This window comes from Bombina bombina, chromosome 1 (genome assembly GCF_027579735.1).
Source record: "Bombina bombina isolate aBomBom1 chromosome 1, aBomBom1.pri, whole genome shotgun sequence".
Lineage (NCBI taxonomy): Eukaryota > Metazoa > Chordata > Amphibia > Anura > Bombinatoridae > Bombina > Bombina bombina.
The window spans coordinates 300,576,826-300,593,238 of NC_069499.1; the positions used below are offsets into that span (position 1 = coordinate 300,576,826).

A 16,413-nucleotide genomic window follows, 5' to 3' on the forward strand; every position below is an offset into this window, starting at 1 on the left:
TGCGCCGGTATTACAAGTTGAGCGCAACGCAAATTACTATATCTATAATCGCGTTTCTAAGGCGCCCGTCGACAGTTGCGCACACATCCTCAAAGGAATGTTGGCTGCGCAAGGCAGCTAAAAGAATGTTGGTTGCACGGGCAGCCAAAAGAATCCACCTGGATGCAGCGTAGGCAAACTTGAAGCCTTTAAAAGAATTAAAAAATTAATTTAAAAAAACACACGCAACCGCCTGCAAGAAATAAAAATAAAAACATGTAACCGCCTGCAAGAAATAAAAACACGTAACCTCCTGCACGAAGTATAACAAAAAAAACTAACCTCCCACACAAAGTATTAACACCTAAACCTTCAACCCCCACATAGCAAAATAAAGTAATTAACCCCTAATCCATAAATAACAATTAAAATATTAACCCCTTAAACGCAAAAACCTAATTAACCCCAAAAACCCCACATTGCAATAAACCTAAATAACCTATTAACCCCTAAACCGCCAAACCCCCACATCGCAATAGCCCTAATATATTAACCCCTATACCACAAACCACCCCCCCCACAACTCAAATAACTAATTTTATTATTAAGCCCTCTAACCCAACACCCCCTAAATTAACCCCAATTACTACTAAATTACAATTTAAAAAAAAACGAACATTAGACGGATCCATCATCTTCTATCTTCATCCGGAGTGAAGGCAGCGCGGAGCGGAGGTGTGTTCCCGATGCCTGGATCCTCAACGGAGGCAGTCCTCGGTGGCGTGGAGGCTACTCTTCATGCGATAGTCAGTCGCACACTGAAGATTGAATGCAAGGTACCCCATATTTATTGGGGTACCTTGCATTCCTATTGGCTGAAATTTTGAAATCAGCCAATAGGAAGAGAGCTACTGAAATCTTATTGGCCGATTTGAACAGCCAATAGGATTTCAGTAGCTCTCATCCTATTGGCTGATTTCAAAATTTCAGCCAATAGGAATGCAAGGTACCCTAAATGGATTGTGGTACCTTGCATTCAATATTCAGTCTACGATGGACATCGGATAAGGAGGAGCCTCCATGCCGCCGAGGATTCAGGCATCGGGAACACAGCTTCGCACCTCCGCTTCGCGCCGCCTTCACTCCGGATGAAGATAGAAGATGATGGATCCGTCTGGAAGAAGACCTTCTCCGCCTGACTTAAGGAACAGTGAATACCTCATTTGGGGCTTAGATTTAGGCTTTTTTATTCTAATTTTTGGGGTGGTTTTATTTTTAGATTAGGGTTTTTTGGGGTTTGAAAAAGAGCAGATTGCCCTTTTAAGGGAAGTAAAAGAGCTGAATGCCCTTTTAAAGGGCAATGCCCAAACAAATGCCCCTTTAGGGGCAATGGGTAGTTTAGGTTATTTTAGTGTTAGTTTTTTTTTTCATTTTGGGGGGTTTGGTGGGTGGGGGGTTTTTACTGTTAGGGGGTTTAGTATTTTTTTTTAGAGGTAAAAGAGCTGTTTAACTTAGGGCAATGCCCTACAAAAGGCCCTATTATGGGCTATTGGTAGTTTCGTATTAGATTGGGGGGGGGGGGATTTTTATTTTTATATGGGTATTAGTTTAGGTTTACATTTTTTTTTAATTTTGGATAGCTTTGTTTATTTTTTTTCTGTAATTTTACTTTTTTTATTTTTTGTAACTTTAGTTTGGGGGTTTGTATTTTTTTGTTATTAAACATATTGCCTAGTACATATATATTTACTGGCGACACAATGTTCCCATAGACCACTATGTAAAGGCACATTTCAGTGCCGTTTTTTTTTCTAACACCCCACACCTGCCAACTTTAAACCCTCATAACTGTTTATTGCAGTTATTTTATTAAAAATAGTAGTAGTATCTGCAACAATCTTTATTTTTAATAAAGTATATTACACTTTATTTTGTGATAATTAGTACCTCAAGCTCGCGATAACATTAACCGGCCACTTGTAACGGCTGGCCATTTATCAAGAGCCTGAAAAACGGGCAAACTTGCCTGTTTGAGGGCACACAAATTAGTGCTCCACTTGTATTCTAGCCCTCTGTTACTTTTTTCTTAGGACAGTCTTATGCATGTCCCAGGCATTTTTTAATTTCTTTACAGTCTTTGTGTTGTATATTTAAAAGGGAACCGTTTTTTTTTTTTATTAGGCTTTCATTTATTTAACAATTCATTTTGGTAACCAGTTGGAGAAGTATGGATATACATAGCAATTTACAGATTTACATAAATTAGACATTCTGAATATATTTTGTTAGAGGAAATATAAAATGTTGACAAGCACTTTATTTGCAAAAGCCATGGTTTTAATGTGTTTCTGCTTTTGAGGATAAAACTTTATCAACAGGCATAACCTTGTAATACTAACCAGCAAAAAAAGCGAAAACATTGCTTTAATAAGCAGCTTTAAAGGGACAGTCAACACTTCCGTGAACATTATTTCATATTGAAAATTAAAACCAGACGATCCGCCTGCACTATACCCCTTCTGCCTTGCCGCATTGCTTCTGTACTAATCAGAGTCGCTAACTTCTCTAATACCGGGTAAATATGGCAGCCGAACTCCCCCCCCCCACCATTACGTAGCTGCCTTCTTCTTCAAATGATAAGCAAATCAGAATTCAATCCTCGGTCAGAAATTGCACGAGCTTGCAATTTCTGACCGAGGATTGAATTCTGATTTGCTTATCATTTGAAGAAGAAGGCAGCTACGTAACGGTGGGGGAGTGCCATATTTACCCGGTATTAGAGAAGTTAGCGACTGTCCTTTTAAATAAAAAAAAAATAAAAATAAAAAAAAAAACACCTTAAAAGTGGTAATTGTTCAGTATTTACAAACTAAATCAGTTAATAATGATCGCACCCTTGATAATAAAACAATTCACAAAATATGAGGATTTCCACAATCAGCTCTAAAACTTAAGATGGCAAAATGATTGCATGCGCCAATAATAGGAGGGTCGCAGCCTGAGCTATTTTAGTATTATGTGATTCCATTTGGAGTACTGGAGGCCCCACAGCACTTCAGCTGGGCACAGGCCCAAGAAATGTGAAACTGCCCTAAAATGCAATTCATGGACTGATTACTCAGATTAAACTTATCGAACTGTTTCAAGACCTTTACTGCTCGGAGTTAAAAGGAAGCATTTAAAAATGTTTTCTTTTTCTCTCCCTAAATGTCCCCATCTCTTCCAGTTCTATTACCAGGAGACAATAATACATTTACAACAGGCAGTCAAGAGGCTCAGGCTGGCAGCCAGCAGAGATCAACTGCAAAACCCAAGGCACAATTGTGAGAGGATCACAGATACCTGCAGATAACAGCAGACTAAGTCTGCCACAGTAATGTGAGAGCTCATTGGGGAACTGGATGTAAGAAAGGACTATTGTATTTTTTTTTTTCTAATAAACTACATTGACTTGGAAAATGTGTTTTATTTGTATTTACTAAATAAATGTAGTTTCATCTCCAGACAGCATTCTCTGGCTCTATTGCATTTTTATTTTCCTGCCAATTAGATAAATATGGATATATACTTTTAAAAGGCATTTGTTTCTAAACCTATAAAAATGGTAAACAAAAAAAAAGCTAAGAAATGATAAATTACTACAAACTTTATAAGCAAAACAATACCAAAACACTTGGGTACAAAATCACTCACTGCAGTTGCACAAAACGCGTCACTTTACAACAAGAATTGCAGTTTACTGCACCCTGCACTTGTTTCACCTGAGGTTCCAATATCCAGAAGGTATAAAGTAAACTCCACACAAAAAGTCTGACACAGAAACCTCTGTATCTGCCACACACTAACAACTCTGTTCTGTGGTACTGTGGACACGGACCACGGAACTTACTTATTCCTGCTGCTGTGCCAGGAAGTTATACCATCCTAAATAACACTTATCAATTCTCTGCATTGCAGTGTCAGAAAGATATCTTTACATTTAGTGTATATCATTTATGTCAAATGTCAGAAAACTGACAAAACGAGAAAAGAAAAATTTGCTGTTCTGTGTAGAATCTGATGTAGAAATTGGGAAGAATCAGGTTTATAACTAAATATTGCAGGTAGTCTAGAGAGCAAGGCCTATGAATCTTGTTCTCGCCTGCCTCTCTGTCTGTTGTACTCCCCTGTATAATACAGACACCATATGACCAAGATACTGCTCAGGGTTTTTGAACCTCTAAACATTTGAAATATTCATACTTTCATGTTGGGTTAGTGCACATGAGAATATGCGATCAGGTTTGCGCGAGAGCAGGGTGTTAGGTAAGTGCGAGTGCAATAACTTTTTACTTTCAACTCTGAATACATACCAGTGCAACCCGACGTGCGCAAAAAGTGAAAGCGCTAAGTATCGATCCACACATAACCGTAAATGTTAAAAAAGGCTACAGCAGCATGTTTTTAACATACTTTGCATTACAAAGGGTCTTAAATACTAATGACTTACAGGTCCCTTTAACAAAAATAAAATCTGAAGGAGGTCCTCATTAACCCCTTAACGACCAAGGACGTGCCAGGCACGTCCTCCATTGGAGGTCACTTAACGACCAAGGACGTGCCTGGCACGTCCTCTGGGGTTTGAAGCTCTGGAAGCGATCCTGATCGCTTCCAGCAGCTTCTAAGGTATTGCAGTGATGCCTCAATATTGAGGCATCACTGCAATACCTTTTTTAGCACACCGATGCAGAGAGGGCCACTCTGTGGCCCTCTCTGCATCGGCCAGCGATGGTGCCGATCGTTGGTGGGTGGGAGCAGCTACAGGGAGGTGGGTGGGCGGCTCATCGCTGGCAGTCTCTTCCGGCCAACAGTCAGGAAAGATCGCGTGCGCGTGCACACGTGCCCCCGTGCGTGCACGAGCATGCGCGTGCACGCACATGTGCACGCCCGCGATCTGGGCTAAAAAGTTAAAGTGGTGGGACAGGGTGGTGGGTGGTGGTTTTAGGTGGAAGAGGAGGAGGTAAATAATTTTATAAATGAGGATCTAGGAGGGGGAGGGGGTAGGGTATGCAGGGGTGCAGCTACACTACAGAAAAAAAATAAACTATATAAAAAAAAACACATTTAAGTGCAAAGTGGGTACTGGCAGACAGCTGCCAGTACCCAAAATGGTGGGAAATAGTGTGGGGTGTGTTAGAGAGCTGTTTGGGGGGGGGGGGGGGTCAGGGAGGATCCTACAGAGCAGCATATGTAAATATGCTTTAAAAAATTTTTTTTATCAAAGATAGCTTTTATTTTAGTACTGGCAGACTTTCTGCCAGTACTTAAGATGACGGGGACAATTGTGGGGTGGGGGAGGGATGAGAGCTATTTGAGAGGGATCATGGGGTGGGATGTGTCAGGTGGGAGGCTGATCTCTACATTAAAGCTAAAATTAACCCTTCAAGCTTCCTAATTAACCCTGTCACTGCTGGGCATATTACAAATGTGGTGAGCAGCGGCATTTAGCGGCCTTCTAATTACCAAAAAGCAACGCCAAAGCCATATATGTCTGCTATTTCTGAACAAAGTGGATCCCAGAACAGCATTTACAACCATTTGTACAATAATTGCACAAGCTGTTTGTAAATAATTTCAGTGAGAAACCTAACATTTGTGAAAAAGTTTGTGAAAAAGTGAACAATTTTTTTTATTTGATCGAATTTGGCGGTGAAATGGTGGCATGAAATATATCAAAATGGGCCCAGATCAATACTTTGGGTTGTCTACTATACTACACTAAAGCTAAAATTAACCCTACATGCTCCCTACAAGTTACCTAATTAACCCCTTCACTGCTGGGCATAACACAAGTGTGCTGCGCAGCAGCATTTAGCGTCCTTCTAATTACCAAAAAGTAATGCCACAGCCATAAATGTCTGCTATTTCTGAACAAAGGGGATCCCAGAGAAGCATTTACAACCATTTATGCCACAATTGCATAAGTTGTTTGTAAATAATTTCAGTTAGAAACCTAACATTTGTGAAAAAGTTTGTGAAAAAGTGAACAATTTTTTTTATTTGATCGAATTTGGCAGTGAAATGGTGGCTTGAAATATACCAAAATGGGCCTAGATCAATACTTTGGGTTGTCTTCTAAAAAAAAAATATATACATGTCAAGGAATATTCAGAGATTCCTGAAAGATATCAGTGTTCTAATGTAACTAGCGCTAATTTTGAAAAAAAGTGGTTTTGAAATAGCAAAGTGCTACTTGTATTTATGGCCCTATAACTTGCAAAAAAAGCTAAGAACATGTAAACATTGGGTATTTCTAAACTCAGGACAAAATTTAGAAACTATTTAGCACAGTGTTTCTTGGTGGTTGTAGATATGTAACAGATTTTGGGGGTCAAAGTTAGAAAAATTGTGTTTTTTTCCATTTTTTCATTATATTTTATAATTTTTTTTATAGTAAATTATATGATATGATCAAAATAATGGTATTTTTAGAAAGTCCATTTAATGGCGAGAAAAACGGTATATAATATGTGTGGGTACAGTAAATGAGTAAGAGGAAAATTACAGCTAAACGCAAACACTGCAGAAATGTAAAAATAGCCTTGGTCCCAAACGGTCAGAAAATGGAAAAGTGCTGTGGTCACTAAGGGGTTAAATGCAGAACATGCAGAAGGCCCTTTATCCAAACTGCTTGAAACCGGAAAATGTTCTGATTTCAGAATAGTTTGGATTTTGGAATATTTAAATCTATAAAATGGTTCAGTTGAGTTAGTAGAGGGGGTGGAACCAAGTGTAAACAACAATATCTTATGTATTTTAGGCCATATTTACATATCATAATACAGCTTATGTAATAAGAAAGGTTATAGTTGTCGTTTTAAATAAATATAGATTATTATTTGCATTTACATTTTAGAACACAACACATCAAACCAAAAGACACAGGTGGAGAAGATTGTGACATACAGACAGGGAAAAATAGTAATTTTTGATAATTTTATAAAAAAAAAAAAAAGTCAGGGGAAAAAAAAAAAAAAAAAAAGTTTGGAATTTGGCATTCCAGATTTGGGGATTTGTACCTATACTAAGAACACCATCATGTAAGATTCCCAAGCTGTCCATTTGTCTTTATTACAAGAGAAAATATATTTCTAGATCTTGAAGTATGTTAAGTTTGGTAGAATTAGTTTCTTGGTGGCCATCACAAAGAGGATAATAACTGTATATACTATATTGGTGTTTTATTGTAGATATTTTAGCAGATATTTGGAATCAAGGAGGAGTACAGGAAAAATGTATATGTGATAATTTAAATAGATTTTTGTACATAGAAGTTTCTCTGTGCCATTTGCCGATTTTTATCAGTAGCCATCAAACTTGTAGTTATTTCTCCCCTTCTGTCAAACAATGATTACCTTTAAGACTTCTCTGTTAATTTGTCTTTCTTCTTCAGAAATAAAACAATAAACCACTACTCATTTAAATCCCATCGGAGAGGTATGCTACCGTCAATATTTGGAGACATCTTTGGCAAGAGATGTCAATGTTTTGTCTTTAACGAATTAGAGTGACATTTTTTGCACTGTAATGTCCCTTTAATTATTTCTAGAGTATGTAATGTTAGCTTTTCTGACACCCACAAGGGTGTTAAAGTAAAGGATCGGTGGCTACCTATGATGCACCCTCCTTTTCCTACTCGTTTCATTCCTGAAGTATATCACTATCATTACATCATTTATTTATTTTTTATTTAAGAAATACAAAAAAAAAAAAAAAAAAAATAACAGTGAAAGTTCCAAAATAAATTTTCCTTTTAGAGCCAATCAAATACAAATGTTTTAATCTGTTAGGGAGAGAGAGGATGTATGTAAAAAGAGTGGGCAAAAAATGCTCTCAACTGGGAAAGAACATCGCTTAGTAGACTGATTTATAGAAAGGTACCCACCAAGGGTGCAGCCTCTTCCAGCCCTCTAATGCTGATCACAGAGGAGATTGAGATTATATATATATATATATATATATATATATATATATATATATATATATATATATATATATATATATATATATATATATATATATATATATATATATATATATATATATATATACACACACACACACATACACAGGGAGTGCAGAATTATTAGGCAAATGAGTATTTTGACCACATCATCCTCTTTATGCATGTTGTCTTACTCCAAGCTGTATAGGCTCGAAAGCCTACTACCAATTAAGCATATTAGGTGATGTGCATCTCTGTAATGAGAAGGGGTGTGGTCTAATGACATCAACACCCTATATCAGGTGTGCATAATTATTAGGCAACTTCCTTTCCTTTAGCAAAATGGGTCAAAAGAAGGACTTGACAGGCTCAGAAAAGTAAAAAATAGTGAGATATCTTGCAGAGGGATGCAGCACTCTTAAAATTGCAAAGCTTCTGAAGCGTGATCATCGAACAATCAAGCGTTTCATTCAAAATAGTCAACAGGGTCGCAAGAAGCATGTGGAAAAACCAAGGCGCAAAATAACTGCCCATGAACTGAGAAAAGTCAAGCGTGCAGCTGCCAAGATGCCACTTGCCACCAGTTTGGCCATATTTCAGAGCTGCAACATCACTGGAGTGCCCAAAAGCACAAGGTGTGCAATACTCAGAGACATGGCCAAGGTAAGAAAGGCTGAAAGACGACCACCACTGAACAAGACACACAAGCTGAAACGTCAAGACTGGGCCAAGAAACATCTCAAGACTGATTTTTCTAAGGTTTTATGGACTGATGAAATGAGAGTGAGTCTTGATGGGCCAGATGGATGGGCCCGTGGCTGGATTGGTAAAGGGCAGAGAGCTCCAGTCCGACTCAGACGCCAGCAAGGTGGAGGTGGAGTACTGGTTTGGGCTGGTATCATCAAAGATGAGCTTGTGGGGCCTTTTTGGGTTGAGGATGGAGTCAAGCTCAACTCCCAGTCCTACTGCCAGTTTCTGGAAGACACCTTCTTCAAGCAGTGGTACAGGAAGAAGTCTGCATCCTTCAAGAAAAACATGATTTTCATGCAGGACAATGCTCCATCACATGCGTCCAAGTACTCCACAGCGTGGCTGGCAAGAAAGGGTATAAAAGAAGAAAATCTAATGACATGGCCTCCTTGTTCACCTGATCTGAACCCCATTGAGAACCTGTGGTCCATCATCAAATGTGAGATTTACAAGGAGGGAAAACAGTACACCTCTCTGAACAGTGTTTGGGAGGCTGTGGTTGCTGCTGCACGCAATGTTGATGGTGAACAGATCAAAACACTGACAGAATGCATGGATGGCAGGCTTTTGAGTGTCCTTGCAAATAAAGGTGGCTATATTGGTCACTGATTTCTTTTTGTTTTGTTTTTGAATGTCAGAAATGTATATTTGTGAATGTTGAGATGTTATATTGGTTTCACTGGTAAAAATAAATAATTGAAATAGGTATATATTCGTTTTTTGTTAAGTTGCCTAATAATTATGCACAGTAATAGTCACCTGCACACACAGATATCCCCCTAAAATAGCTATAACTAAAAACAAACTAAAAACTACTTCAAAAACTATTCAGCTTTGATATTAATGAGTTTTTTGGGTTCATTGAGAACATGGTTGTTGTTCAATAATAAAATTAATCCTCAAAAATACAACTTGCCTAATAATTCTGCACTCCCTGTATATATGTGTATATATATATATATATATATATGTGTATATATATGTGTATATATATATATATATATATATGTGTATATATATGTGTATATATATATATATATATATGTGTATATATATGTGTATATATATATATATATATATATATATATATATATATATGTGTATTTATATGTGTATATATATATATATATATATATGTATTTATATGTGTATATATATATATATATATATATATATATATATATATATATATATATATATATATATATATATATATATATATATATATATATATATATATATATATATATAGTCCTATACAAAAGACTATCCAGTTAAATATCTCATTGTTACTTACTGCTTTATACAAAATATAGTTACCCTCTCCAAATACATTTAAATATCCATAAGCTCTTACAGTGGTCCAGTATTTGAAAATGGATGACCCTGACTTGAAAGCACCCAGATATTTTTCATGAACAGTTAAGAAAATGGCACCTTAGTGACATCATCAAGAAGGTGATGGAAGTTTTTGCGGTTCACTCCTCTTTCCCCTACTACTGTATAGTATGATTTACAGCATACTATGGGACTGTACACTGCTCTATGGATGCATGACAAAAAGATTATAGACAAGGACAAAAGGTATTTTTGCTTCAGGGTTAGACGACCAACCTATGTTTGCATATATAGCACAAACACATATCTGCTATGTTGACAATGATTGTTAATTTTGATTGAATTCTAGACAGTGTCTCACTTTGATTCAGTATTAAGAAGCAACATACCCACAGTCGATCCATGATATGGTAGCTCTGCCTTTCACATCCTGAGCCACATCAGACAGTAGCTTCAGCTGCCGTTCTGCAGCAGGCCCTTTAAAAAAAAGAAAACATAATATATGTAAGAACTTACCTGATAAATTCATTTCTTTCATATTAGCAAGAGTCCATGAGCTAGTGACGTATGGGATATACATTCCTATCAGGAGGGGCAAAGTTTCCCAAACCTCAAAATGCCTATAAATACACCCCTCACCACACCCACAAATCAGTTTAACGCATAGCCAAGAAGTGGGGTGATAAGACAAAAGTGCGAAAGCATAAAAAATAAGGAATTGGAATAATTGTGCTTTATACAAAAAAATCATAACCACCACAAAAAGGGTGGGCCTCATGGACTCTTGCTAATATGAAAGAAAGGAATTTATCAGGTAAGTTCTTACATAAATTATGTTTTCTTTCATGTAATTAGCAAGAGTCCATGAGCTACTAACGTATGGGATAATGACTACCCAAGATGTGGATCTTCCACGCAAGAGTCACTAGAGAGGGAGGGATAAAATAAAGACAGCCAATTCCGCTGAAAATAATCCACACCCAAAATAAAGTTTAAATCTTATTATGAAAAAAACTGAAATGATAAGCAGAAGAATCAAACTGAAACAGCTGCCTGAAGTACTTTTCTACCAAAAACTGCTTCAGAAGAAGAAAACACATAAAAATGGTAGAATTTAGTAAAAGTATGCAAAGAAGACCAAGTTGCTGCTTTGCAAATCTGATCAACCGAAGCTTCATTCCTAAACGCCCAGGAAGTAGAAACTGACCTAGTAGAATGAGCTGTAATCCTTTGAGGCGGAGTTTTACCCGACTCGACATAAGCATGATGAATTAAAGATTTCAACCAAGATGCCAAAGAAATGGCAGAGGCCTTCTGACCTTTCCTAGAACCGGAAAAGATAACAAATAGACTAGAAGTCTTTTGGAAATTCTTAGTAGCTTCAACATAATATTTCAAAGCTCTAACTACATCCAAAGAATGCAATGCAATTAGGACACAATGAAGGAACCACAATTTCTCTACTAATGTTGTTAGAATTCACAACCTTAGATAAAAATTTAAAAGAAGTTCGCAACACCGCCTTATCCTGATGAAAAAATCAGAAAAGGAGACTCACAAGAAAGAGCAGATAATTCAAAAACTCTTCTAGCAGAAGAGATGGCCAAAAGAAACAAAACTTTCCAAGAAAGTAATTTAATGTCCAGTGAATGCATAGGTTCAAACGGAGGAGCTTGAAGAGCCCCCAGAACCAAATTCAAACTCCAAGGAGGAGAAATTTATTTAATAACAGGTTTTATACGAACCAAAGCTTGTACAAAACAATGAATATCAGGAAGATTAGCAATCTTTCTGTGAAGAAGAACAGAAAGAGCAGAGATTTGTCATTTCAAGGAACTTGCAGACAAACCTTTATCCAAACCATCCTGAAGAAACTGTAAAATTCTCGGAATTCTAAAAGAATGCCAGGAAAAATGATGAGAAAGACACCAAGAAATGTAAGTCTTCCAAACTCGATAATATATCTTCCTAGATACAGATTTACGAGCCTGTAACATCGTATTAATCACAGAATCAGAGAAACCTCTTTGACTAAGAATCAAGCGTTCAATCTCCATACCTTCAAATTTAAGGATTTGAGATCCTGATGGAAAAAAGGACCTTGTGACAAAAGGTCTGGTCTTAACGGAAGAGTCCACGGTTGGCAATAGGCCATCCAGACAAGATCCGCATACCAAAACCTGTGAGGCCATGCTGGAGCCACCAGCAGAACAAACGAGCATTCCTTCAGAATCTTGGAGATTACTCTTGGAAGAAGAACTAGAGGCGGAAAGATATAGGCAGGATGATACTTCCAAGGAAGTGACAATGCATCCACTGCTTCCGCCTGAGGATCCCTGGATCTGGACAGATACCTGGGAAGTTTCTTGTTTAGATGAGAAGCCATCAGATCTATTTCTGGAAGTCCCCACATTTGAACAATCTGAAGAAATACCTCTGGGTGAAGAGACCATTCGCCCGGATGTAACGTTTGGCGACTGAGATAATCCGCTTCCCAATTGTCTATACCTGGGATATGAACCGCAGAAATTAGACAGGAGCTGGATTCCGCCCAAACCAGTATTCGAGATACTTCTTTCATAGCCAGAGGACTGTGAATCCCTCCTTGATGATTGATATATGCCACAGTTGTGACATTGTCTGTCTGAAAACAAATGAACGATTCTCTCTTTAGAAGAGGCCATGACTGAAGAGCTCTGAAAATTGCACGGAGTTCCAAAATATTGATTGGTAATCTCACCTCCTGAGAATCCCAAACCCCTTGTGCTGTCAGAGACCCCCAAACAGCTCCCCAACCTGTCAGACTTGCATCTGTTGAAATTACAGTCCAGGTCGGAAGAACAAAAGAAGCCCCCTGAACTAAACGATGGTGATCTGTCCACCACGTCAGAGAGTGTCGTACAATCGGTTTTAAAGATATCATTTGAGATATCTTTGTGTAATCCCTGCACCACTGGTTCAGCATACAGAGCTGAAGAGGTCGCATGTGAAAACGAGCAAAGGGGATCGCGTCCGATGCAGCAGTCATAAGACCTAGAATTTCCATGCATACCGAAGGGAATAATTGAGACTGAAGGTTTCGACAAGCTGAAATCAATTTTAGACGTCTCTTGTCTGTTAAAGACAGAGTCATGGACACTGAATCTATCTGGAAACCTAAAAAGGTTACCCTTGTCTGAGGAATCAATGAACTTTTCGGTAAATTGATCCTCCAACCATGATCTTGAAGAAACAACACAAGTCGATTCGTATGAGATTCTGCTAAATGTGAAGATTGAGCAAGTACCAAGATATCGTCCAAATAAGGAAATACCACAATACCCTGTTCTCTGATTACAGACAGAAGGGCACCGAGAACCTTTGTAAAAATCCTTGGAGCTGTTGCTAGGCCAAATGGCAGAGCCACAAACTGGTAATGCTTGTCTAGGAAAGAGAATCTCAGAAACTGAAAGTGATCTGGATTAATCGGAATATGCAGATATGCATCCTGTAAATCTATTGTGGACATATAATGCCCTTGCTGAACAAAAGGCAGGATAGTCCTTATAGTTACCATTTTGAATGTTGGTATCCTTACATAACGATTCAATATTTTTAAATCCAGAACTGGTCTGAAGAAATTCTCCTTCTTTGGTACAATGAAGAGATTTGAATAAAACCCCAGTCCCTGTTCCAGAACTGGAACTGGCATAATTACTCCAGCCAACTCTAGATCTGAAACACATTTCAGAAATGCTTGAGCCTTCGCTGGATTTACTGGGACACGGGAAAGAAAAAATCTTTTTGCAGGAGGCCTTATCTTGAAGCCAATTCTGTACCTTTCTGAAACAATGTTCTGAATCCAAAGATTGTGAATTGAATTGATCCAAATTTCTTTGAAAAATCATAATCTGCCCCCTACCAGCTGGACTGGAATGAGGGCCGCACCTTCATGTGGACTTTGGAGCTGGCTTTGGTTTTCTAAAAGGCTTGGATTTATTCCAGACTGGAGATGGTTTCCAAACTGATACCGCTCCGGTGGGTGAAGGATCACGCTTTTGTTCCTTATTGTGACGAAAGGAACGAAAACTATTATTAGACCTAAATTTACCTTTAGATTTTTTATCCTGTGGTAAAAAAGTTCCTTTCCCTCCAGTAACAGTTGAGATAATAGAATCCAACTGTGAACCAAAAAATGTATTACCCTGGAAAGAAAGGGAAAGCAAAGTTGACTTAGAAGACATATCCGCATTCCAAGTTTTAAGCCATAAAGCTCTTCTAGCTAAAATGGCTAGAGACATATACCTGACATCAACCCTAATGATATCAAAGATGGCATCACAAATAAAGTTATTAGCATGTTGAAGAAGATTAACAATGCTATGAGAATTATGATCTGTTACTTGTTGCGCTAAAGCTTCTAACCAAAAAGTTGAAGCTGCAGCAACATCCGCTAAAGATATAGCAGGTCTAAGAAGATTACCTGAACATAAGTAAGCTTTTCTTAGAAAGGATTCAATTTTCCTATCTAAAGGATCCTTAAAGGAAGTACTATCTGCCGTAGGAATAGTAGTACGTTTAGCAAGAGTAGAGATAGCCCCATCAACCTTAGGGATTTTGTCCCAAAACTCTAATCTGTCAGATGGCACAGGATATAATTGCTTAAAACGTTTAGAAGGAGTAAAAGAATTACCCAAATTATTCCATTCCCTGGAGATTACTTCAGAAATAGCACCAGGGACAGGAAAAACTTCTGGAATAACTACAGGAGATTTAAAAACCTTATTTAAATGTTTAGATTTAGTATCAAGAGGACCAGAATCCTCTATTTCTAATGCAATTAAGACTTCTTTAACTAAAGAACGAATAAATTCCATTTTGAATAAATATGAAGATTTATCAGCATCAACCTCTGAAACAGAATCCTCTGAACCAGAGGAATCATTATCAGAATCAAAACAACGATGTTCATTTAAAAATTCATCTGAAATATGAGAAGTTTTAAAGGACCTTTTACGTTTACTAGAAGGAGGAATAACAGACATAGCCTTCTTAATGGATTTAGAAACAAAATCTCTTATGTTAACAGGAACACTCTGAGTATTAGATGTTGAAGGAACAACAACAGGTAATGTAACATTACTAAAGGAAATATTATCTGCATTAACAAGTTTGTCATGACATTCATTACAAACAACAGCTGGAGGAACAGATACCACAAGTTTACAGCAAATACACTTAACTTTGGTAGACCCAGCACTAGGCAGCGATTTTCCAGAAGTATCTTCTGACTCAGGGTCAATCTGGGACATCTTGCAATATGTAATAGAAAAAACAACATTTAAACAAAATTGAACAAATTCCTTAAATGACAGTTTCAGGAATGGGAAAAAATGCCAGTGAACAAGCTTCTAGCAACCAGAAGCAATAAACAATGAGACTTAAATAATGTGGAGACAATAGTGACGCCCATATTTTTTAGCGCCAAAAAAGACGCCCACATTATTTGGCGCCTAAATGCTTTTGGCGCCAAAAATGACGCCACATCCGGAACGCCAACACTTTTGGCGCAAAAAACGTCAAAAATGACGCAACTTCCGGCGACACATATGACACCGGAAACAAAGAAAAAAATTTTGCGCCAAAAAAGTCAGCGCCAAGAATGACGCAATAAAATGAAGCATTTTCAGCCCCCACGAGCCTATCAGCCCACAGGGAAAAAGTAAAATTTTAAGGTAAGAAAAAAATTGATTTATTCATATGCATTATCCCAAATATGAAACTGACTGTCTGAAATAAGGAATATTGAACATCCTGAATCAAGGCAAATAAATGTTTGAACACATATATTTAGAACTTTATATAAAAGTGCCCAACCATAGCTTAGAGTGTCACAGAAAATAAGACTTACTTACCCCAGGACACTTATCTACATGTAGTAGAAAGCCAAACCAGTACTGAAACGAGAATCAGTAGAGGTAATGGTATATATAAGAGTATATCGTCGATCTGAAAAGGGAGGTAAGAGATGAATCTCTACGACCGATAACAGAGAACCTATGAAATAGACCCCGTAGAAGGAAATCATTGAATTCAAATAGGCAATACTCTCTTCACATCCCTCTGACATTCACTGCACGCTGAGAGGAAAACCGGGCTCCAACCTGCTGCGGAGCGCATATCAACGTAGAATCTAGCACAAACTTACTTCACCACCTCCATAGGAGGCAAAGTTTGTAAAAACTGATTTGTGGGTGTGGTGAGGGGTGTATTTATAGGCATTTTGAGGTTTGGGAAACTTTGCCCCTCCTGGTAGGAATGTATATCCCATACGTCACTAGCTCATGGACTATTGCTAATTACATGAAAGAAACCCCTTTATT

At 37.7% G+C, this 16,413-nt stretch overlaps 1 protein-coding gene across 1 annotated transcript in view; it reads right to left on the minus strand.

Annotated features, from left to right (window-relative positions):
- The window catches only part of PDIA5 (protein disulfide isomerase family A member 5), a 326,999-nt gene that overhangs the window by 236,763 nt on the left and 73,823 nt on the right, over positions 1–16,413 (minus strand). Inside the window, exon 3 of the mRNA XM_053698070.1 lies at positions 10,441–10,528. Coding sequence (XP_053554045.1) covers positions 10,441–10,528 — 88 coding nt within the window. The remainder of the gene's footprint in view (positions 1–10,440; positions 10,529–16,413) is intronic.